Source organism: Girardinichthys multiradiatus, chromosome 19 (genome assembly GCF_021462225.1).
Source record: "Girardinichthys multiradiatus isolate DD_20200921_A chromosome 19, DD_fGirMul_XY1, whole genome shotgun sequence".
Lineage (NCBI taxonomy): Eukaryota > Metazoa > Chordata > Actinopteri > Cyprinodontiformes > Goodeidae > Girardinichthys > Girardinichthys multiradiatus.
The window spans coordinates 15,398,591-15,423,981 of record NC_061811.1 but is presented as its reverse complement, the minus strand read 5'-3'; the positions used below and the strand labels follow the sequence as shown (position 1 = coordinate 15,423,981).

The 25,391-nt window shown below is 39.0% G+C and overlaps 1 protein-coding gene across 1 annotated transcript in view; it reads left to right on the top strand.

Moving 5' to 3' along the window:
- Positions 1 to 25,391, top strand: part of LOC124855748 (pleckstrin homology domain-containing family G member 3) — a 46,255-nt gene that overhangs the window by 11,354 nt on the left and 9,510 nt on the right. The window contains exons 3-13 of the mRNA XM_047345805.1: positions 12,394 to 12,932; positions 19,965 to 20,065; positions 21,323 to 21,392; positions 21,475 to 21,521; positions 21,619 to 21,769; positions 21,992 to 22,123; positions 22,309 to 22,491; positions 22,631 to 22,723; positions 24,776 to 24,862; positions 24,943 to 24,973; positions 25,203 to 25,304. Of these exons, the coding sequence (XP_047201761.1) occupies positions 12,394 to 12,932; positions 19,965 to 20,065; positions 21,323 to 21,392; positions 21,475 to 21,521; positions 21,619 to 21,769; positions 21,992 to 22,123; positions 22,309 to 22,491; positions 22,631 to 22,723; positions 24,776 to 24,862; positions 24,943 to 24,973; positions 25,203 to 25,304 (1,536 nt within the window). The remainder of the gene's footprint in view (positions 1 to 12,393; positions 12,933 to 19,964; positions 20,066 to 21,322; positions 21,393 to 21,474; positions 21,522 to 21,618; positions 21,770 to 21,991; positions 22,124 to 22,308; positions 22,492 to 22,630; positions 22,724 to 24,775; positions 24,863 to 24,942; positions 24,974 to 25,202; positions 25,305 to 25,391) is intronic.

Below are 25,391 nucleotides of genomic sequence, written 5' to 3'. Positions count from 1 at the left end.
AACCGTGCCATTTTTGCTCTGGTTATATGTTTAGGTATGTTTTATGTTAAGGTTCATCTGGTGGACAGCCTCACTGTCTCTGCTGAAAGCATTCTCACAGCATGATGCTGCCACCACCATGCTTGCAAACACACTATTTATTATGCGATTAAATAGCAATACAGTTGGACTTTACTAATTAGTTGAATAATGTGAACACGTTCAAGGGGTATGAATACTTTTGCTTGGCACTGTACGAACTTGTATTCCACAGATTGACCATTTTTATGATAAGGGCTTTTGATTGATGGTTGCTTTACAATATCTGGTTCCCTTAGGACAGTTTGTTAACTCTAAAGACCTTCTGCAGCAGATGTGAAGGGGAAAAAATGATGGAAATAGAAGAAAAGAGGAAATGTAGAGGCTTTAAGAGGCAGACTGAAAGAGTAATGAACTCCCCTCCTACACTCCCTGCTGGCAGAGAGGCTCTTTGTGTGGCTGTATGGAGCTCAGCCAACCTCCCCTCATACAACTGTAACCCCCTGAACATGAGCACATAGACCCAGAACATGTCAGAATCCCCGACAGCCATGCTGGTTTGTGTAACCAGTGGTGTTGACCTTGTATGCTGGGGGTCGCTCAGATTACATATTATTTGAGAGTTTATAATCTCAGTCGCAGAGCTGCTGCTTTGACACAGGATTGCTTTGTATCTGCTTGCCTGCTCTGTCCTTCAACCCACTATCTCCTCCTCTTCTTGCCTCTGCTGCACTCATTTGGCACTGGACTTCCACTTTGGCTGAAGAGTACCAGTGCGTCAATGCTGCTTTTTGTTCCCCCCACGCCTGTCCATTTGGTTCAGCTGTAGCCAGAGGAGGCTTTTTGGCAAGAGGAGACGTGTGGCGCCCTCATGCAAATTTTGTCTCCTCAATTTCCTCAAAAGGCAGCTTAACCAAATACATTTCTTTTAGAGCTTGTGCGCTTGACAAAGACAAAGAGCTCCCCTGCAGCTCAAATCTTTTCTAAAAACCTGTTGCTGATAAAGTGTGTCCAACCTTGCTCCTTGCAGTGATGGATTGATGGTAATTAAGGCGCAGAGCTGTTAGCAATGTGCTGTCTAGATTAGGTGATGATTGGATGTAGTTTACAGGGGTGAGGACTGCATAAAAAAGCCCCCTGTCTGAGCGTGGTCACCATCCAGCTGCAGACCCTACAAATAAAACGAGGCTGTCGGTTGAATAATGGTGGCTCTACCAAGCAATAACTGACCTGAGGCTGCATGAAAAAGCACTCTCAAAGATAAGGCTCCATTCTGACCTACTTAACCCCAAACAGGAATGTAGCTGCGTGTGCAGAACGTACAGCTTTAAAGGGGTTCTGGGGGTGGACTGATGGATCATCTCCATTCACAGCAGCTTTTCCAGACCAGTGGACATTGGATTGCGGACATAGATAGATGTTGGCAGGGATGGCTGCGTCTCACCAAGTGGGCTAGTTAAGGGGGCTTCATTACCTGGAACTTTTCTTCAACTAATTGACTGTAGCATTGATCACATGCTTCTTCGGGTGAAAATTCAACGAACCCTGTTAAGGAAGAATGAAGTCTTTGTAATCATTCACAACACCTTGTGAAAGTATAGACACCCCTTAAACATGTTTATATTTTGTTATAGTACAAACACATTATTCTATTGAAAGTTGAAAGTTGAAAGTCTTTTACAGCCTGAACCTGTTTTTCTTCTAGGATTGCCATGTATTTAGCTTCATCCAGCTTCATCCATTAACCAGTCTGACCAACTTCCATGAACAGCATCCTCCTAGCATGACAGCAAAGCCTTGCTTTTGCTGCTTTTCCATAATGGCCAGATGTGTGCGGAGCATGACTAATAGTTGTTCCATCAACAGAATGTTCCATCTGAGCTGTGAATCTCAGCAGCTCCTCCAGAGATAACACGGGCATCTTGGCTCTCCCAGGGATATGTGTCTTGGTAAATCTGCAGTTGTTCCATGCTCATTTTATTTTCAGATGGTGTATTGAATATTGCCCTGTGAGACATTTAAAGGTTTAGATATTGTTTTATAACCTAACTCCAATGTAAACATCTCCACAGCTTTATCCCTGACTTGTCTGGTATGTTCCTTGGTCTTCATGAAGCTGTTTATCTACTGATGTGCTCTAGCAACCCTCGGAGACATTCACAAAACAGCCGTTTTAAATTAAGATTAAATTACACACGCCCATTTTAATAATTAAGACTAATAAAGGCAGTTGTTGGCACTGGATTATATTCAGTTATCAGAGTAAAAGGGCAGTATACAAATGTAAGCCACATTTTCACATGTTTGTTGTACAAAAATGAATGAAAGCCATGCACCATTTTGCTTACACTTCACGATTATGCACTCCATGCACTGGAGTGGCTCTGGGGAAAAATGTGTGACCCTTCAACAGAGGCTAAAATCCTCGACACAGATGTCACAGGTTCGCATCCCGGCCATTTGAACTTTGCTGTATGTCTTCCTGTCTCTCTCCACCGCCTTTTCCTGATGGTCAACTTACAAAATAAGGGCCACTAGTTCCACAACAATAAAACAAAAATTTATATTACGCACTCCTTTCTGTTGGTCTATTATATAAATTCATAATCACTGAAGTTTATTAACATAAGAAAAATTAAAACCATTTTATAAGGTAATAACGCTTTTTCTAAGTCTATTTTATGTCCAGGCGACCATCGTAATTTAAATTTATAACCCATCACATTCCCTTCATTTCATGTCATTGTATGGCCCAGAACCCTAAACTCCTTACAAAAGACATGATTACAATGTATTTTATTATTTTACAGACTTTAACAGTAACTTCCTTTTAATAGAGATCTTCCAGTGGATTACCCACATTAGTTACAGGCTATCTCTACTTTGGTTGTTGCTGATCAAAGGCCTCCCTGCAAGGCACTTGAAAGCTTCCTCTGCACCACAATCATTTCACATTTTGTAACAATCCTGTCTGTGGAACACTCTACGGAAAAGTACTATGCCATAATAATACCACAGTCATTTTAGAGTGTTGCATTAATTAATGCTGTTTCCTAGAGCAAGATGCAGTGCTGTTCACTTGGCTGTTATAGACTATAGAGAAAATTTTACAAAAAGCTAAAAAGCATAAGAAAAACCCTTTCCCATCCTGTATAACTGCATGTGATAAACAGTGGGATAAGTTAGTGTTAAGCTAATGAACTGGTCCTGTATTAGCCTTCACATTTCACACAGCGGACTGAGCTGAGAGGTACTAATGGTTCAGCCGACTGGGGGCAGACTGACAAATTGGTGGTAATGTTTACAGTGTACTCCGTGCCTCAGAAGTGTGTATTGTCCAAAGGAAATAGGAGTTTTCAGCAGATCGAGCCCAGCTTACAGCGAGCGAGTGCCTGAAGAGATTCTGGAGGGGATGAAGGCAGAGGGATATTGTTGATGGAGGAGTCTGTAAAGTGGATCATCACATGCCTATGCTCTGAGGTCAGCTGGCACGACCGGATCCTTTAAGAGGCAGAGGTTGAGAAGGAGGAGTTTTATAGGATTAGATTTGACCTTTTTGAGGAGTTTGTCCCACTGGAACAATGGGAAATCTGCAATTTTATTTACCCCGTTTTGCTGTTTTAATTTGTTTCTAACAGCATTTTCCAGAAAAATCTAAAACTGAAAAACTCCTTTTAACAGCTGTCATGAATTCGTTAAATTTAAGAAAAGACCCATTTATTTTTTCTTCTGAGCTGCAGAATTCCCCTAAAAGTTCCCAAAACGTTTCAACCTTGACTGTCAGCGAGGAATGCAGATTCAGCTTGCATCTGTGTGTGCAGTCACCGTATGTTGTCCTCAAACGGTTTATGTACAGACCAGTAGGCTAATCATTAACACAGCATTAAAAGCCCTTTGTGAGGTCAAACACAGCTGTACATCAACCATCTGGTACATATGAAAAACAGCCTAATAACAAAAAACTCTTGAAGTGAGCAGGATTCCGTCGAGGAATAACAAACCAGTCCAGGCCTTAGGATTCAGTTTCTGATCACCAGGGTTCAGACCCATGCTGTTGGATAATGGTCCGTGAAGGCTGAAGGCCTAATCTCCGGAGGCACCATTTATGCTTACGACTCACACCCTCCTGACGGGAGACTATTCAGGAGTTCTTTTCTAAGGACCTCAGACCGGCTCCTTGTCCTCCTTTTCATCTGGAGAAAAATGTAGACCACTGAGCAACAGTCCAGTCCTTTTTTCTCCTCCTATTTCTCCTTAGCCCAATTAAGATGCTTCCTACATTTTCTGTGACTCAGGAGGAGCATCCTAGTTACATCCAGCTGCAGTCCTCACCTCTCAAAGTTTTAGTTTTCCCTGCTGCTTTTGTACGTATTTCTGTCACATTTTGTCCTTCCACTCAGTTTTCCAATATAATGCTTTAATGCTGCACTGTGTGAACAGAGATCTTCTTTTTGTGTCTTACCTTAGCTCGTGGATAGTGCCAATAAATACTTGCTCGGCAGCTGCCTAGTCCGCAGTCTTTCAACATGATTGTGTAGACCATAACATAACATTCCTGCTATAAAACATCCATTTTTGTTGTTTTATGTAACTTAATTCTGTGAAGCTAAATTTTGATCTTCATTGCCTTTAATTATCAGCTTTAACAGGAATGGGTACTTATAAAACAATTAACCACTCTGTATGTGATGAATGTATATAATTTGAGATTCACTTTGAGAATGTATCTCAAATAAATTCACCTTATGGTAATGGGCATGCACTTGCATAAAGTAAAAAAGCTGTAAAGATGACAAAATGTGCTTTAGACATTTAAATTCACTACTCTTCAGACTTTATTTTTGTTTAGATAAATCCTCAAGTGCCAAGTTGAAATAATTAATTTTGAAGTACCAGGGAACTTGGAAATAAAAATCATTATCTTTCAAGATGATTAACACCAGTCATGCAGCAGCAGGTGTCTCGGGGAAATATCACATGGTGACTTTAGTTGTGATTCTCCCTCTATAGGTTCAGATTCATCATCTTTTGAATCATGAGTCAGGATGAATCAAGCAGGAAGGGCTGAGCAAAGGTTGACTATTTCGCATGCAGGAACATGTTTTTCCACTGGGATCGTCCATCCACAGTGTTGTCTTTATTACATACCAACAATGCTTGTTTTTTAGTTGTTCAACTAAAAATGAAGGAGAATGATAACAGATCTATTGTAAGCTGGTATCTGTTATGTAATATGTGGGTTTATTTGGAAGAAGGCTTTCATTTTTCAAATGCCAAAATTACCCTTTTAGTTCTCAGATAGAAATTTGCATGTTGAACATAGATGCAGACTGTGTTGTTCCTGTTTCTGCATCTTATTTGCTTAGAAAACAATGGGTTGTGTAGCTCAGCATGTAGAAGTTTTGAGGTTACCAGCTGTTATCAAGAGCGACAGCTCAAGTTCTGACTAAGTTCAGTTGAACTAGTCGTGAAGGTGTGTCTCTGTAGGAGACTGCTTTCTTCAACCGAGAGATGACACATTCATCATCCTGTCATATTAAATTGACTCATTCAAGTTTAGGAAACTGGATTTGTCGTTGGAAAAAAGTGATTTCGAAACCTTTGTAATATGGTCCTTCACTTTGCTCGCTTCATTGGAAGAATATCATCGCCTTAAAAAAAGGTATGAAAGTACTGCTCTGTTGAAACCTGTAAGAATGTCTTAAAGAAGATGCTGTTAACATACTGTGCTGTGAAAAAGGGGCTCACAGATTTCTTCTGTTTTGGGTTTCAGTTGTGACACTTAAATGTTTCAGATCGACAAACAAATTTTATTATAAGACAAACACGACGATTAAATTTTTTTCTTTCTTCAGGACCAGGTTGACTTGCCATAATTAATAAAACCATAAATTCTCGTCTCTAGCAGAAGATCCTCAAGGAGAAAATCTGCCCATATGTTTGTAGCCTTAAGCTCAAGCACACTTGGTTATGCAGCAGGAAAAGGATCTAAAGCACTAATAAATCCACCACTGAATGTTTTTAAAGCGATAAAATTAAGGTTTGGAAGTGTCCTAGTTGAAGTCCAGTCTTAAATCTGACTGAGATTATGTAGAATGACATCAAACAGGCCATTCATGCCAGAAAACCCTCCAACATGGCTGAACTCAAACAAATCATTGTTGTTTTTAAAAAGAGGGTCAAATTTTATGTTGATAGCAGTTGTTGCCACAAAGGTTGGAACAAATAGTTATTAGATTTAGGGGCAATTACTAAAATAAAATAAAATAAAATAATAATAAAATTTGCTTGATCATGTGACACATGGCAAATACGACAATTAGAAAACTGCAAGAGCACAAATACTTTTTCACATTAGCAAAGAATATTATCTGTTGATACATGGAATATTTCATTTTTCTGGGACTTGTGCTGTAATCTTGAAAAGACTTTAGTATCACCCTAGTTTATGTTTTCAAAGTTAGTCCCTATCAAAAAACAGATGTTACACATTATACCACAGAGAAAAAGTTCTTTAAAGCTTCCCATCCTCTAAGGCACATGGAGATGACGATTTCCAGTGTCAGACGAAGCAACATTTTGTTTGCCTTATGCGTGTATTTTGCATGGTCATCTGCATAGAGGCTGGTTTGCAAGATCCAATCAGAAAAAGCAAGTCGTGTCATCTCAGTGTTGTGCAACTAACAGCTGCAAGCTGCGGCCTATCGTTATGTTGGGTAATGTGTTAAACTTCAGCTGCTGACAAGACTCTGGAGACACATTGATATATGCCAGATCAAGTCACTGGGGGTTATTGCAAGAACTTATTATTGTTTCTTTGGAGTGTCTGTCATTAACAAAGAATGCAGAGGCAGCTTTTAAGCGAGCTGAAGAATTTCTTAAATAAAAGAATTCTTTGTCTCTGTTTAACCAATGACTTCATTTAGAGATCATCCATGTTGTTCGTGTAACAATTGCCTTTTTGGAACAAAAAAGTTAATAACCAGGTGTTGGAGTGTTTCTATTCATCTCTGAGTCTGTCCGATAAGGCTTTGCTTGGTATGCATATAACTATGATGTCAAACTCAGACACATTTATGAACTGTCTGTGCTGTTAACTGAAAGATAAGCCCAGGCTGAAAGAAAAACAAGTGCAGACCTAACACTACTAGGCCTAGACTGATTAGTTACTGAGCCCCTCTGCTCTCAGTTATGGAAAAAAAGACCCATCCATCAGTTTTCCGTACCTGGTTTGTCACAGTGGAGCCTATCTCAGCGTAAGTGGATCAAAGGCAAGGAAAAACAGAGTCTTCTAGACACACTCGATTCACATTAGTTCATTAAATATTAAAAATCAAATGATTGATTGACAGTTATAATCTTATGCAGACGAAGTGAATTCACGTGTGTTCCTGGGGAGGTCTGAGAGTCTAAAAGAGAAGGGAGGTGTGCGGGGGGCCATTCCTAAAACACCTTTGTCTGTAAATGTTAACCATGCCCCGGCAGTCACAAAGTGGAATTTAAGGAATTACAATTAGAGGTCGGACGTTTTTTTTCTGGAATTTCAACTATTATGCTTCTAAAATTAGCTCATTTTGCACCACTGATGGCTTAAAGTCTAAGTAAGGTTCAAAAGCAATCTGATCAGTACAGTAAAATGTTCAAATATGATGCAAGCTCTTATCCTTGACTTGGCTAATAGTTATACTTTTATTTTTTTTGCTTTTGTTTGTCACACTAACCTATTGTATAGCTTTTTTTCCCTTTTTAATAAATTAAATCACCATCTAAAAATTGCTTTTTGTATTTACTCAGGTTATCTTCTTATTATAGTAACATTTGTTTCATTATCGCCAACATTTAACAAAGACAAAAAAGTGAAAAGCTGAGGGAATCTGTAAGGGGGCAAATACTTTTTCACACCACTGTATATGTGGGTTGCCATCTATCCTGTGTGCTTTGGTGTGGGTAAATGTTTTATGAAATAGCTGCATATGAATTTATAAAACATAATATTATGATCTTCAAATGCTCTCCTGTTCACATACTGTATTTTAATTTGATTTTCAATGAGGCTTCTCTCATTTACATACATTTTTGTTTATTTTAAGCAAAATGAGTCTGAAATTTGTTAGTAAAGTGACTCATTAGTTGTTTTTAAATTGCACCCTCTCTCAAAGCAATATGAGGATTGCGTTAATGTTTAATGCAATCCCAATTCTGTTTGTAAAAGAACCATAAGTTTATTTATTCCTACCTCCTTTCTTCCTTATCAGTTAATAAAAAATAATCAGTTGTCCTATTATTAGAGTACATCAGTCTTATTAAATACCTCATATGTACATGTAAACATGTACGCACATATAGACTTTCATTCACATTTACTTATACCTACCTACTCATATCATCAAAATAAATAATTTGCAAAAATCATGATTCTCCTAAAAAAGTTGCCACTCATGTATGTGCCTATTTGAATGTGTTCATACTGGAATTATCAATATTTTACAAATATCTTGTTCTGTAAAAGTAAAAACAGAAACTATATCAAAGACACTTCTAAAAATCTGTATGTTGACTGCCATATCCAGCATCTAATTCAGTTGAAAACATGATTTTGTAAGGCTGGTTTTCCTGCTGTTATTTCAGAAGGGAGGAAAAGGAGAAATTGCTTCTTGGAAAGAACATGATGTTGCGTTCATTTATTGATCTAAAGACTGTTTATACCATAAAGGTTCCAAAAACAAACTAACAAAAGAGAGCAAAGAAAACTGGAGCATAGAATCTATGAGATGACTATCAGAAAAACAAAGAGCTGTACAAAAGTACAGCGTAGTTGTAATTTCATGAGTATATGTCTTCCAAAGGGCTTTGGTTGGCACCACGCTGCTCCCAGCTCTTCACATCTTGCAGCAAGGTGGCACAGTAACAAGAATGCTCTTTGCCACTGTGGCTGCAGATCCCTCAGAAATTAGTTCTAAATGTCTCCACATGTGAAACTGTACCAAGCAATAAAAAAACATACTTCACAGTGTGGAAGTATTTTATTCACTGTATTGTTTATTGTTTAGTGCATTAAAAACCCTGTAGAAAGGGAAGTCACAGAGGATGCTCTGTGGATGACCTCATGTTTTTTTATCCAAAGCAACAGGCAGACTGGAAATGCTTTGCACAGAACCGGGCATTCAGCTCTTCCAAGATAACCAGGTCATTTGCATTCCTTTGCGCAGCTTGTTTTTACACGGGCAGTGCTTGGTCCACCACCAAACATGCGGTTTATGTGGTATCAGCTGCAGATAATTCCTGCCTGTGGAGCCTGTATCTGAAGTGGTCAATCAAAGCCGCAGCAGAGGTTGAGCTTCTCCTTAACTCAAGGGTGTGCTCCAGTTATAGATAAGTCAGGAGTGTGTTCTTGCACCTCCACCGCTATACATGACATGCATGGTGACTCAAGTCATGCAAAGACAATGCAGTTATTCTTTGCAGTGGTATGTGAGTGCATGAATATGGTTTTTAGACCATCGTTAGATTAGGATGTCCTGTTCCTCTTACTGTTTTTAACTTGGCAGAGTTTGCAGCTTTATTATAGAGTAACATTTGGTGGGAGGAAGCGATGGAAAGAGGAAGCAACATTCACATGCCAGAGTCAGCCAACCTCTAAACCAAAAGTAAAGACAAAGCACATCAATATAAGCAGATGCTTTGTCTTAACTCATATCTGTGTAGGGAGTGTAGAAACTCACTGCTACACTCCCTTTACTCCACGAGCCATGTGATTTGTCACAGAGCATAAATGGTCTTCTTTAATGGTTGGCTTCTGCTTGCCAACTCATCCATTTCACCCAGAGAGGTTGTGCATGGGAACTGCGCTGCTGGGAAGCTTTGGTGTTGACTGCGGAGCAAGTACTCCACTGTGAACAACTTGAGCTCAATACTGACTCATGGAAAAGATTAAGTATGCCAAGAGGTGTATGTGTGTGAATCTTCATGAAGTGAAAGGAAGTCAGTGTTCTCATGTATGGTTCTTCATCCAGCTACATATGAAGCTGATGTCAAGTCGTGATAAACCTTAGACTGTGGCCATTTTTCTCTCTTTCAAACTAAATGGAAAATAAAATATTTCAAGATCTGTGTACACGAAAGAACTCGAGATGGCAAACTTGTTTCATTTATATCAACAACATAAACTTTGTTTGACAGTTGTGGCCAGCTGACCCAAAGATGCACAAACGACGGTTGCTTTATGCTGAAAGCTTGTCAGCGCTTGAGTGTAGTAAAATAGTTTGCTACATCTGCAAGGCATTACTCGCATTTCAGTGATTAGCTTAATGGTGGTTTGTGCCACATAGATTTTTATTTATGAGTCTGAACTTAAATGAACAAAGCTCCACTTCTTTAACTTGCTAGAATGGTTTGGCCTCTTTGCCCTTTAAGGAAGTGTGGATCCCTGCACATTGGCTGCTCAATGCTCCATTCTCACACTGCTATGATTTCATATATTTAGGAAATGCTTCTAAGGAAAACTCCCCATCTGGCCAGGAAGTGTGTGAAACACAATACGGGTTCAATTTCTCTTAAATTCAGACATAGTTCTATAAAGACATATAAACAACACTCTGCTTAGCCTATTTTCTTTAACTCTCATCAGTTTCCCCTGGTCTGTTTATCCAAGCTTCAGCCTTCAGTAGTCAGGAGAACAAGAGGAAACGGCTGGGTTTTCCATAGACTGTACAGTGTGGCAATTAGGTCATGTCAGTAATGATTTGTGACAGCCCTTTTACTGTAAAACACGGCTCCTTGTTTCAGCCTGGGAATAGACACACAAAGCTCTTAGAGTCTTGGATATGTTTTCAATGTAAACTCAAAAACTTTATTGGATATATTGTTTTATTGTCATGGGTGCCTGAGTGCAGCTTGAGCGGTGCAGCATTTTATTGAGGGCCATTCGCATTATCCAATCATGAGATCTGATTGGATTTTTGTGATTTCTAATCTCTAGTTTTTGTAAAGCTTTGACTCACTAATGCTATTTGTGGTTAACTCAGATTTCCAAACAGCTTTCAGAATTGTTTTTTTCAAACCTTCTTACCTTCCTTAGCAGTTATTACAGAGCAACTTTTCAGTAGTACAATCAGCCTTCCTGGTATCTACTGAGGTTGGCTACAGGTGAATTTGTTCCTTCTCCAGTTTGACAAAACATCCCCAAGGTGGGTGCAGGTTAATGTCCTTCTTTCGTACCCAAAAAAGTCTCTTAGGAAATGGCCAAAACTGCTGGAGTACAAAATACTAAAGACGCAAAATGACATAGTAGCCTAAATGCAAAATTGAAATTTCTTCATATAAATTATGGAGAAAATAGCTTCTTACATCTCTTTGCTGCCCTGACTTCTTTTTATACACCTTACTGAAACAAAAACTAGCTAACTTTATAGTGTTCCTCTCACAGTAGTAACTTCAACACCTCAGAGTGTTGTTGTCCGCACGACCCGGTTATATTTGATGTGTTCGCTGATTGAGTTTCAAAGCTGCTAGTCAGATAAAAATCAGCTGATTCACGTCACTAGGTGAAAAGCAACTTTGTTTCCACTGTGCCCTCCAAAAATATTGGTACCACTGGTGAAGATGTGTAAAAAGCCTTAGAAATAGATGTCTTTTTTATAGGAGCATAATCTTAGTAAAATCTGACCTTTATTTTAAACATATTTTCAGGGAAGAAAACAAATTTTAGAAGCTAAACCTTTTAATTGGTGTATCAATTCTGTGTGGGATGGGATGTCATGTTAAAAAATAAAACCTAGTTAAAATCACTCATTGACACCTCTAACAATTTATATAAGGTGAAACCGAAGCATATTTTAATGTACACTATTCTTAAGTTAGTTTAATTAGCAACTGACACAAAGCCCCATTTCTGTTTGTCACCATTGAAATTGGAAAGACAAGAGAACATGCCATTTAAGTTGGCAGGATGTGTCTTGATCTTTGTATGTTTGGAAATGGCTACAAGAAAAATAATTGCTCACCTCAAGCTGCCCTTGTCTGCAATCAGTGCAAATATTTTAAGCATTTAAAACAACTGAAACTGTGACAAACTAGGTTGGATGAGGACTTAGGTTTATTTTGCCACCATGCGCTATCATGAGAATGATAAAGAAGGTGAAAAAGTACCAAAATATCATTTGTTGGAGACCTGAAGAAAACGGTTTATTTTAAGGCTTTTGTACACATCTTTACCAGGGGTGCCATTACAAGTGGAAGACACTGTAAATGTGACCAAATCCGTGTCTTGCTCCTTTAATCCAATAATTATTCCTTTGTCTTTTGTTCTGCCTGCAGGGTTTTTTTTTCTGTTTACCTTTCCCAAATATTGACACCTACCTTCTGTGTTGTTCCCAGAATCTACTCAGTTGTCCTCACCCCTCTCCACCTGCAACCATGTCAAGGATATCGTAGATTTGGGCCCAGACTATTGCAGCCAGGTATGTGTGGAGCCACTGGACGGAGAGGGCGTACGTCCCGTGAGCCTGGTGTCCACCTTGTCCTCTGGTTCATCCGCTGATAGTCAAAGCCTTTTTGGAAGTACGGCAGCCCTTCCTTTCTCCGCCACAACTCCCGCACCAAACGAGGAAGACATAGACCTGGAACTGAGCCCAGCAGAAGGCACCAACAGGCAAGCTGGAAATCAGAGTCCTCACCTCAGAGGTTCTGGTGCTGGCTGGCGGAGGCATCTGGAGGCCTTTGTGATCAACAACCAGCGGAACAAAAAAGCCCCTACCGGCAGATTGGTGAGGTGTAAATTACCTCACATGACCACCTCGCCTGTTGTCACTGACACGATGGCGCCTAACCCAAAGCTAACCTATGTGGACCGTGTTGTCATGGAGATCATTGAGACAGAGCGCATGTATGTCAAAGACCTGAGCAGCATCGTGGAGGTGGGTCATTATGTTTATACTGTGCATACCTAATATCAGTTACGCTTATTCATGCTAAGCCTGTCTTTTGTAGGTTCTAACACATGTTCTTCTAGGATTGCTCTATATTTAACTCCATCCATCTTCCCATCAACTCTAACCAACTTGGCTGTCCGTGCTTAAAAAGAAAGCATCCCACAGCACATTGCTGCCACCACCATGTTTCAGAGTGGGGATGGTGTGTTCAGGGTGACGTGCAGTGTGAGTTTACTGCCATATATAGAGTTTAGCATGTAACCCCAGTTAAATTTTGGGTTAATCTGGCCACAGCACTTTCTTCCACATGTTTGCAGTGTTCTCTACTTGAGGGAAACTGCAAACAAAGCTTATAACTGCTTTCTTCCTTAAAGGCCAGATTTCTGCATTACTAATAGTTGTCATGTCAGCAGATTCTCCCACCTGAACTGTGAATTTCTGTACTCTGTGTAGAGTCACTCTCCTTGTCTGGGCTGTCAATTTAACTTGATGGCTATTACTTGCTAGGTCCGTAGTTGTGCCATACTTTTGTCATTTTCAGATGATGCATTGTACAGTGCTCCATGAGATGCTAAAAGTTTGGGATATTGATTTTTAACCTAACGCTGCTTTAAAGTTCTCCTTAACTTCATTCCAGAGATATCTGCTGTATATGGTCTTCATAATGCTGTTTGGTCACTAATGTCTTCCAACAACCCTCTGAGGCCTCCACAGGGGGGAGAGCACAAATGTCTGCCACTCATATTTGGCTATGAATGATTTAGATTTCATAATGATGTACAACTTTGTGTTAGTCTGTTACTTGAAATGCCATTAAATTCAAGGATAATATCAGGTCTTCAGGTTTTATTTGGACAAATGTGAAAAGGTATGAATACTTTTGCAAGGGACCGTATTCATGTTGTCGATGCAGCATTTTATACTACAGCCAACAAACTAGTCTGTCTTTTGTTTGTTTTGACCCAGATTGGCACTTGGCTGTGACATAGTGTCTGAAGTCAGTAGAAGTTATATATTAAAGTTGAAAAGCCCAACACCAATGCAGAGAGATTCCACTGAGTCTCCTGAAGGGAATAATGTCTCCTGTGTTCCAGGCAGCTGTTTGTGAATTAAAAGTGTTTTGGAACCTCTGATGGATTTTTCTTTTTCATTTAAGGCCCGGAATGATTTTTCCCTCTTTCTAAACAGATCAGCCAGTGGACAAAAATGTATGCCAGACATCTGGCCGATGTTTTCTCTTTGTTTACAGGTTGTCTTGTTTGTAAAGAAGAAACCTGACGAGCAGTTTATGATCTGGATGTGCTCTCTTGCAGAAACACATTTACAGTGCAGTGAAAGTTTACAATCTGTGTAGCATGGGCTTATGGATCTAGCGCTCATATTTTGGTTGAAACCGGGAGTCCTAGAGCAGACATCATCAGCCACTAGGTTTCTGTTCTTTGTTTGAGATGGTAAAAATCTCCTTTGAAAGGTGAGAAGAGTAAGAAATGGGGCAGTGATGATCTTACAACTCTATAATCACTTTTTCTACTTTTGTATTCTCTGCTAATTGCTTCCAGAAAAGAAAGCTCCCTTTCCACTGGTCTTTACTTTTCTTTTCAGGATCATTACAATGTCTGAAGACGGTAATGGCTTTAACATGTGAGGCATTTCTGAGACTGAACGGCAGTAAAAGAGCCTGCACCCCTCCTCACCTTGTCTCAGACGGTACTGGCGTCTAACATTTGCTTTGAGAGCGTGTGCTGCCCTGGATCCAGTTTAAGTAATGGCCTGTTCCTGACAGACACTTCCAGGATTTGTAACTGTTTTAGCTGACAGCAGCGGCAGCCTGGTCTGGTCTGGTCTTGGTCATACAGGCCTCTGGTGCAAGCTCCTGCCTCGCCTGAACTCTGCGGCTCTCCCGGCCAACACAAACACCCCCATCTATCCACCAGCTGAAGAAATAACATAGATGAAACGAGTGCAATTGGGATTTCCATAGGCTCAAGTGTGGGAACACGCCTGGGCACAAATGAAGCCTCTGTCCTTTTATGATTACAGTCTGGCTTCAATCATTTTGATTCCATGCAGCTAATTTCACGCCCAGCCTTGGATCTGACAGAAACATGTGAAATCTCTCCTCTCCGTTTGGCAATGCGTTTTTCTTTTTGTTTTTTTTTATGAAGCCAAATCAGAGCTTCCACTGGATGCTGACACTGAACTCATGAGCAGCTGTTTGGCATGTTGATGTGTGTGTAAGATCCACTTTATCAGTCCGACCTTTCTCTGTGGGATCCAGATTGAAAAGGCAGCTGGTTGACCCCAGCTGAGTCCACTTGCTGGAATTCGTCCCCAATAACTGGGGACACACCCAGAGTAATCATTTTGGTTGCTGGTGTGTAGAAAGACAGGGCTGCTCCTTTTTTGCTCTGTGGGATGTTAAACTCTTACAAAATGATTTATATCACCCATATCAGTATAACAGCCCCAAAACAACCCTCCCGGTTCTGTAATAAAGAACAGCTTGTTACACCAGACGATACAAGACTTTAAATTTCATGGCACGCTAAAGGTCACGTGTTTAGTGTAAGACAAGGGTGGATTTTCCTTTTTTTTAATACACTACTCACAAAAACGTAAGGACATGTGGTTTTAGGGTGAAATCTATGGTAAAACATAAATAGTTGACGCTACAGTCATATATCATGAATGTAGGGCATCTAAGTAGAAGCATGCAATGGTGATTTCCTCATCTCAAACAATTTATTGAAACAATAGCAAACAACAGTAGTAGATAAACAACAACATAAAATGTCATTGTCTCAATAACGTGTCATGTGACCTTGAGCTTCAATTACAGCTTGAGAATGACGTCTCATGCTGTTCACAAGTCAACTTAATGTCTGCTGAGGCATGGCACCCCACTCTTCTTGAGGAGTGACCCTCAGGTCATTGAGGTTCTGAGGTACAGAGCAGTGAGCCTCCAGATCCTCAGCTGATCATCAGCTTATTGAAGACCAATGGGATTTAGGTCTGGAGAAAGTGTGGGCCACTCCTTTCAAGGTACCTAAGTGTCCAGCAGCTGTTCCCTAATGATGCGACCTCGATGAGCTGGAGCACTGTTGCCCATGAAAATGAAACTAGGCCTGTTTTGTTCAGGCAGGGGCACAATGAAGCCAGTGGTCATCATAAAACATCCTGTTTAAAGCCTCGCAGTGGCAAGGTACTGTTGATCAATTGTTATGTGTCATCTTGGTCTCATAATGTCAAAATGTGAACAGCATGATGAGTACTGTTTACAGAAAATGTAATGGATCAAACGCCTTTTTTTTTGTGGTCAATCTGACAGAGAGAGGTATCCCAATCGTTGTGGTTTTTAGTATAACAATGACCATCAGTGGGCTCTAGATGGACAAAATGTCTACTTTTAAGGCTAGGCTTAAAACTTTCCTTTTTGATAAAGCTTATATTTAGAGTGGCTTAGGTTATCCTGAGCTATCTCTGTAGTTATGCTGCTATAAGCTTAGGCTGCTGGAGGACATAACGACCACTTTCACTCTCGCTACATTCTCACACTACTCTCTAATTCTGCATTATTTGCTGTTATTTCAGCTTTTAACTTTATGTCGTCTCTCTTTTCTCCTCCTAGAAGCTACACCTGGCCTGACTCTGTGTCTACCAGTGACACCTTTCTGGAGAGGGGCATCATCCAAGCTTCTGCTGGCAACAACTTAATGCTCACCCTCTTCAGATGATCCACATGGCCCTGTCTTTCAGTGTTTAACCCTTTCTCTCTCCTAGACATGGAAATTGACTGAGCTTTTACTGTGACTAACTATGTGCTCTCTTTCAGACTCTAACCTTGAAAACTGGCTCAGAGTTTATCTGTTCTTTCTTTCTAGATGAAACGACTAAAGGAGCTACATCCATTAACATTTACTTTTCCTTCCCATAGAAAGTACTCCTGGATCAGTGCTTCTGTGTTCTTTTTGTGTTTCTGCTCTGTTCTCTCAAACCCCCAGTCGGTCGTGGCAGATGGCCGCTCATACTGAGCCTGGTTCTGGTTCTGCTGGAGGTTTCTTCCTGTTAAAAGGGAGTTTTTCCTCTCCACTGTCTCTACATGCTCATCTGGGAGGAGTGAATGCTACAAGTCACTGACTGGATGCAATCTGCTGGGTTTCCTTAGACAGAAAACGTTTTATCCAATTTGAATAAATAACTAACTCTGACTGCACTGTTCAATAGTTAGGATTAATTGGAATGTATGAACCTGACTTTTGTGAAGTGCCTTGAGACAACATGTGTTGTGAATTGGCGCTATATAAATAAACTGAATTGAATTGAATTGAATGGATCAAACACCTGTTGTGAATTTTGCCTTTAAGCTGAACCGTTGGACATGTGTATTCAAACGTTTAGAGAAGGTCACACTAATTAACCTGTAAAGGTTATGGTGCATTTTAGGTTTACCCTGACATTTTACCTGAAAGCATAATATCTCTAACTTGTTGTGAGTAGTGTATATTGGAGACTTGTTTGCTGCAGCCCATTTATTAATGCGATGCCTGTGAACGGTTAGTTTGTTTGCTGCTCTCTGTTTGGGAGGCTGTGTGTGTGTGAGCAAGGTGTTTACTTGTGTACTCTTTATTTAGCGGGTGCGTATTTGTTTGACCTCCCCTTTAACCCAATCCTTTACCTTTTTTGGTGATGTTTGCATGCTACTTGAGTGTGTCATTTTACCAAAAAGAAAAAAGGGGGATCACAGATGTTGGCATGCTTTGGCTGGGGCATTTTTAGCTATTTTTATCTACTTCTTAATAAACCCTGGATTTCCAGAGGGAGATGGGTTTTTTAAAGGAAAATAGTCTGTGCTAAAGTCCTCTCTTCTTGTTGCTAACTATCTATCTTACTAGTGCATTGAATAAATGTTTAAAAGCCTAAGAGGTTTGTTAGAGAACATTATTGAAGAAAGAGCATCATAAACACCAAGGAACACAGCAGACAGGTTAGGGAGATGGTTAAAGCTAATTTAGGTTATAAAACAATATCCTGTGTTTTGAAGCTGGGGAGAGAATTAATCACTGTAGCAGTAAAGAGGTTCATGGTTACTCTGGAGGAGCTGTGAAGGCCCAAACCACAGGTGGGAGAATCTGTTGACATGCCAAATAATAGTCGTGAACTCCGCAAATCTCTTTAGAGAAGAGTAGCAAGACAAAAGTGAATATTTAAAGAATGCTGTTAGAAATTTGTCCCACATCATCTAAGCAGACTGAGCCTAAGTTTGGCCTGCTTGCAAAACACTATTTGTGACAGAAAACCTAACACTGCTCCTCACTTTAATCGCACCATCACTTTTGTGAAACAAGGTGATGGCAGCATCATGGTGCAGGGAAGATTTTCTCCAGTAGGGACAGGAAAGCTAGTAAGAGTTTGGGGGGTAGATGAATGGAGCTAAATACAGGGAAGCCATGAAAGAAAATCCGTTAGACTTGAGATTGGCAAGCTGGTGGAGCTTTACCTTGCAGCAGTAAAAACAATCCTAAACATACAGCAATAGTTACAATAGAATAGTTTGGATCAAAGCTTAGAAAATAATCTTTCAACCATGCCATTAAAATGTGTCAAATAATGGTTCTTTAAGGAAACCAAAACCTTCTATTTTCTTCTTCCCCTTTATTTTTTTTTTATGTAAACGAAATTGTGGTACATACCCCTAAAATTGCAACAGCTAGATAAGACAAGCTTGATGAAGACAGAGCTTGCCCAAGGCATAAACAAGACCCAGCTTGAGGTCTAGGTCAGCAGGGGTCTCAAGAAAATTATTAAAAGTGATTAAATACGTAAATTATATAGCAACATTTGCAGATAAAAATCACAAATATCTACACAAAAGAGTATAAACATTAAAACATGATTATATTAAAACATTTTAAAAATAAAAAGTAAATTAAACTATACAAATAATTGAAAACTAAAAATTAAATTGTGGTTATTATTTAATAATTGACTAACAGTCTTACTGTAAGGAAATGGTTGCAAATTAACCAGCAGGAAATTGCTTAGAGTCACTTTGTTTTGATCAAGGATCATAATTTATCATATTTTTACTGTCCTAAACAAGGGTTAGAATACAGAGGCCACAGATAGTTATACGCAATTAAATTATATTATACCTGAGACTGGATCATTTGTATGAGCATTAGTCTCCATAGTTGATAAAAAAAAACTCAACTGCAAAGAAAAATAAACTGATATGCTGGTTCAAGTATTTGGGTATATTTATAGGTACAAAATGGAAGTATAGATACGTACTGGCAAAGGGGCAAATCGACCCAGAGCCCTCAGAACTTGTTTTGTTTTTAGTCACGTTTATCAAGCATGACCCAGCTTTTAAATGTAAGCCATTATTTAAAAACAATTGTGTTTACAATTTCTAACTACTCTAAATTATTATAACATCTACATTTCTTCAAGATCTAAAAGAACTGAAGTGTCATCTGTCTAAAAATGTATAGAAATATATTTAGCTTGATATTTATCTTAGTGGAGCCGTGATGCAGCTGTTTGTAAATACATTTTACTAGGTGATTTTCTTTAAGAGCTTGCAAGCACAATAAATTAAACCTGCCTCCAAATGCTGTAAACTGGACATGACGGCAGTAGCTAGAAAGTAATTCAGAGAAATAACCCAATCTCAATTTATTTGCAGCTTCCACAATCTAAATCTTTATCCCATGGACGCTTCCTTTTAATATATTGGAAAAAATTGATTAATGTGATTGTCAAACAGTCAATTTATTTAATCCCTTATTAACTGACTAGATATGCACAACATGCATACTGTGAAACCAGGTGGGACCCCCCAAATTAAACTCTTCTCAGGGCCCCATTCAACTTTGGACCTGCTCTGCATGTAGAAAAACGTCAGTGTCTGTAGTTACCTGCTCCCACTGCTGGTAGGAATCTGAAATGCCTGTGTGATATTTCACCACTGACTTTGAATCATTACTCAATCTCTTTACTTCCCCCCCCCCCCAGGACTATTTGGCACACATTATCGATATGGGAAATCTCCCAATTGGGCATGAGCAAGTGATGGCCTTATTTGGAAATATAGAAGACATCTATGAATTCAACAGGTAATTAATCATCCTTCCAAATGCTAACAAACATATAATATTCACAATAATTCTTCTTTTGTTTTGGGTAAAAATATGCACGGCCACATATTATTGTTAATTAAGTATTGTTTAGACTCGTGGTAGAGCAGCAGAGACTCTGGTCAGTTATTGGTGATGTTACAGTCCTGTGCAGATTACGTGGTTAAGGACTGTGTAGGACGATAGGATGTAGTTGTATTATGCTGCAGATGACGCTTGTTTATTTCTACTCATAACTTGTTGAGAAGAAACCTCTTGTCCAAGGAAAGACTGTGGTAAACGGGTGAAAGCAGGTTGTTGAAGCTAGTTTTACGTTTCATCTCATGTCTGTGTTGCTTAATGTGTTGCGCAACGCTGCCAAAGCACACAGTTCTTTCCTCAGAATGATGAGCCTTTATTTTAATGCCAAGGCTGTCAGAGAGATTAAATTGAGCTCTTCTACTCTTTTTTTTATTGGTTTCTGTGAAGAAAACTTATATCAGCAGGTGAATACGTGTATTTACTTTAGAATTGCAACAAAGCTTGTGTGTAGGAGGCTACTCAAAGGGAAACCAGAGTTTTCTGTATGCAGTACTCTGTCCAGGGCCATGCAGAGTACAAGTTGTCCTCCATTAGCCATCAGAATGTTTTAAGTGTTTTTAAAAAATACAAACAATGCAAACATGTTTTATCCAGGAATATTTCTGTGCTACACCAACATCTGCTGTAAATTTAGTAGACTAAGCTATCAGTCTCTATGAACAAATAACATAGTTTATATAATAAATGTCAACATCAACACTGTACCTGGTTTCAAGTGCATCTGCTGCTCACTAAAAAGCACATGCTGCCACCTGCTGGTTATTTTACTAATAGTAAAAATATCTCACCCATGCACCCATGGGCGTTGTAGTGGGTATTATGACATAGAACATGATTCAGACACATGTTGAAAATGTATGGCTCTGGTTTTGTCAAAAAAAAGGAAAAACCAGTGTTCTTGAAGGACGGTGATGTAAAGAGGCTTAAAGGCTTATAGTTTATGTCACCAAGTAACAGCAAATAACTCTGGACCTTTAGAGCAGAGATGGGAACAGATGTAACATTTAAAATGGGTTTTATTCCCAATGAAATGTACAAAATATTTTCAAAATGATTATCCTTGTCCAAACCCATCAAATGATTGATATAAGAGAATATTACAGTTCCAGCTTCAACTCTAATCATGACATTTTTCGTTAAATTGATTCATTTCAGTGAACTGCTTCAATGTTTGGACATGTGTGAGAACGACCCTGTGGCTATTGCTCACTGCTTTGTTAATAAGGTGAGTAAAACCTTCTAAAAACTAAAGCCGTATTAAATTGATCAAATAAATGCAGTAATGCCTGACTTGTGTTTCCCCCCAGAGTGAATATTTTGAAATCTACACTAAATACTGCAACAATTATCCTAAGTAAGTATCTTGAACTTTCGAAAAACTTTTTTTTTTTTTTTTGTTGCTTGCAACTTTCTTCAACGAGATCATAAATGCCATTCTTTGCTGCCCTCAGCTCTGTAGCAACACTGACTGACTCCATGAGGAATAAAACTTTGGCAAAGTTCTTCAGGGATCGGCAGGCTGCTCTGAAACGCTCTCTCCCTTTGGGTTCTTACCTTCTGAAGCCAGTTCAGAGAATCCTCAAGTATCACCTACTCCTGCAGGTAATGGGCGTCCTCACTGATTCTTTTATTTTAAACTTGTAACAAGGCATCTGGTTTAGAGTAGTTTTATTTCAAACCACCTAATGCACGCTATGCAATGCCATCAAGTGACAAATAGCCTTTTATGCAAATTAAAAGCAAAAAAGTAATAACTAAATCTCAACAATAATTGTTTAGTACATTGTCATAAACTACAATTACAGTCTTTGATGTCTCCTAAAGGAAATTGCCAAGCACTATGACAAAGACGAAGACGGCTATGAGGTTATTCAGGAGGCGATAGACACCATGACAGGTGTGGCCTGTTACATCAACGACATGAAGAGGAAACATGAGCACGCTGTCAGAGTCCAGGTTAGATCATATAGCTCACATGCAACAAAAAAAAGATAATCTGAGCTTTGTTGTTGTTTTTTTTTTTTTGCACAAGTGGTCAATTAGTATTACTTGTGGCAGACATGAAAATCAGATTTAAAATATTTCATGCTTGCAGAACATGGCTAAAGCTTTCTGTTTAAAGTTTTGCTTTTTTACATAAGGAGATCCAGTCTCTTCTGATCAACTGGAAGGGTGCTGACCTGACCACCTACGGAGAGCTGGTGCTGGAGGGCACCTTTCCTGTGCTCAGAGCGAAGAACACGCGCACACTCTTCCTATTCGAAAAGATGCTCCTCATTACCAAGAAAAGAGGGGAACACTACGTCTACAAGATCCATATCTCGGTATGATTATTGACCAGTTTATTGTGATAAGTAGGGGAACAAATGACTAAAACTGACATGAATGTAACAAGAAATCAGAAAAACATCTTGTTTGGAGTGAACCATAAGACAAGACTATACTTATCATTTCTTGTCACAGTGTTCCACCCTGATGCTGCTCGACAGTGCCAAGGATCCCCTTCTCTTCAGCGTTATCCATTTCAAGCGTCCCAAGCAACCCCATACGGTGCAGGTAACAGCAACAAAACTTTTAGGTTAATTCTTTAAAAACTGGGAAATATAAAGGATTTTGTTAATGGCAGTATGCAAGAGTCAAATCAGTGTGCGTCAAATACAATACATTCTTTTATCATTCGCATATCTAAGACAATTAACTCAATTTGAAAAATTATTACAATGAAATTTAATACAAACAGAGTTTAAAAATTAAAAGAGACAATGTTGGGCATTTAAGGAACACTTGGAGCCTTTAATATCTTTGATTTCTAAACAAAAAAGCTCTTTGGAGCTTTTTCAAATTACGTTACAAAGACCACCAGTTGCACCGCTCTGTGGAGACGAGTGACGTGTTGCAGTCATTAAAGCAACCGAGTAAAAAGCTTTTTACATTTACTGTTTGCAGTTAAATTGACAGTACTGTGCAAACCTTTTAGGCAGGTTTGAGAAAATGCTGTAAACAAAGATGCTTTCAGAAATATAAATGATTGTTTTTTTTTTTATGAATTTACAAAATGGGTGAACCCAAACATACAGCCAAAGTCATTAAGAACTATCTTCAGCGTAAAGAAGAACAAGACAGAGCCTGGATCTCAACATCATGGAGTGTGTCTGGGATGACATGAAGAGACAGAAGGATGTGAGAAAGCCTCCATCCACAGAAGATTTGTGGTTAGTTCTCCAAGATGTTTGAAACAACCTACCAGCCGTGTTCCTTCAAAAACTGTGTGCAAGTTTACCTAGAAGAATTGATGCTGTTTTAAAGGGAAAGAGGGGTCACACCAAATATTGATTTGATTTAGATTTCTCTTTTGCTCATTCACTGCATTTTGTTGATTGATGAAAATAAATGATTAACACTTCCATTTTTGCAAACATTCTTTGTTTACAGCATTTTTTCACAGTACTGTATGTACCCAAGACATACATGTGAAAATTCGCACAAGAGTTTCCTGCATTTCTGTAGTTGTAAAGCTTATTTCATTATTTCAATAAATAAATATCGAAATAACAGAAAATACATTTTAATGTTGTTTTATATTGAGATAATTACCTTTTGTGTTTTTTTTTAAAAGAAAATACATCCATTTAAAAAATAAAAAGGCACAATTTCATTCCTTTTTCTGCCCTTTTAGATCCTTTTACTTCTTGACTTTAAATTGGACCCGAGGTTCTAAAACTGAGTTTGGTGTAGATACTGAACAGATAATTGAAATTCCTGTTATTTTTGAAATTTGTAGAATGAAGTTTTCACTGATCACAAACTGTGATCGAGGATGTGTATTTAATCTAACATTATCCATTCTAAACATTAAAGATTTGATATGATTGAATTTGTTACAAACAGTGAAACAGCCCTTTAGCACAATGCAGAATCAGAAGCCAGCATTAGCAATGTATGGTTTCATGTGTTTTTTGGGGGTTGGAGAGAAAAAACAACTTGGCAAATATTTTGTTCTCTGTCATTTAAAACCAGCTGAAAAATACAAATACTGTGAACAGCAAGGTTAAACTCTGACAACTCTCTACTGTATCAACGTGCATTGGTCAGATGAGACTAAGATGGAGCTTCTTTGGAACAAACTGCAAACTGTAAAAGAATCAATATATTAAAAAAAGGCACTTCAAGTCCACTGGTGGAAGATCTATTATGCTGTGGGACTGTATCCCTTGCTAAGACCCTGGGAACCTTGTTAAAGTGCATCATATAATGAACTCTTTAAAATAGAAGGACATTTTCAATACAAATCTAGTGTAAACTGCAAATTGGTCATCAGTGGTTCATTTAGCAGGATCATGATCACAGAAACGGTTCATGAACCACAAGATAAGCCTCTTTCTGTGGACTCATTCCCATAGAAAGCTATAAACTATCTAGAGAGATAGTGCAAATGGAAATGATCAAAGATCCCTCTTTCTGTAAGATCCAACCTTGTAAACTCATCATAGAGGCTGACATTCTGTGTCGTCGGTAAATGGCGGTCGTATTAACAACAGACGTGCAAGTGGGCACTGGGGATTTTATAAAAACTAATTATTTTCTATTATTCCCCCTCTGTGTTTTCAGACAAAGTCTGTCGAAGAGAAGCGTCTGTGGGCCCATCACATTAAGAGGCTCATCCTTGAGAATCACAACACCATCTTACCACAGAAGGTAAACGTTGTCCTTCCACAGAGCATTTCTTTCCCATCGATGTCAGAACAGTCTTTAATTTGTCCCTTCTGTCTTTGAAGGCAAGAGACGCCACTGTGGACAACTCTAACTGTAAGTGGTTCTAATGGAGCATCTCTAGTTAAGTCTGGGACCGTTTAACCGTTGCCACAGCAACCACAGATGCAGCTAAAAAGAGAGAGTGGTTGCTCATGTCCTGTGAAGAATATAGAAATGTTCATTTTCCAAGATCTCTTGGCTTATAACCAGCCCATCCATGTGGAGAAAATAGCTTTTTGTAATTGCAGCTATGAGTGTAATGACGTGTCCTTCCGTTGCTCAGTTTCTGGGAAGTACCAGTATAGTCCGGAGAGGATGATGAAAGCAGAGTGCTGCCAGAGTGACAGCTTCCATCTCGGAGGACGAAATGGGAGGAGAAAATCTGGTATATTTATTTCTAACCATCTTACGATACATCACACAGAAAAATAACTGATTATATGCACACCTCTTTTAAGTTTACTAAAGGTTT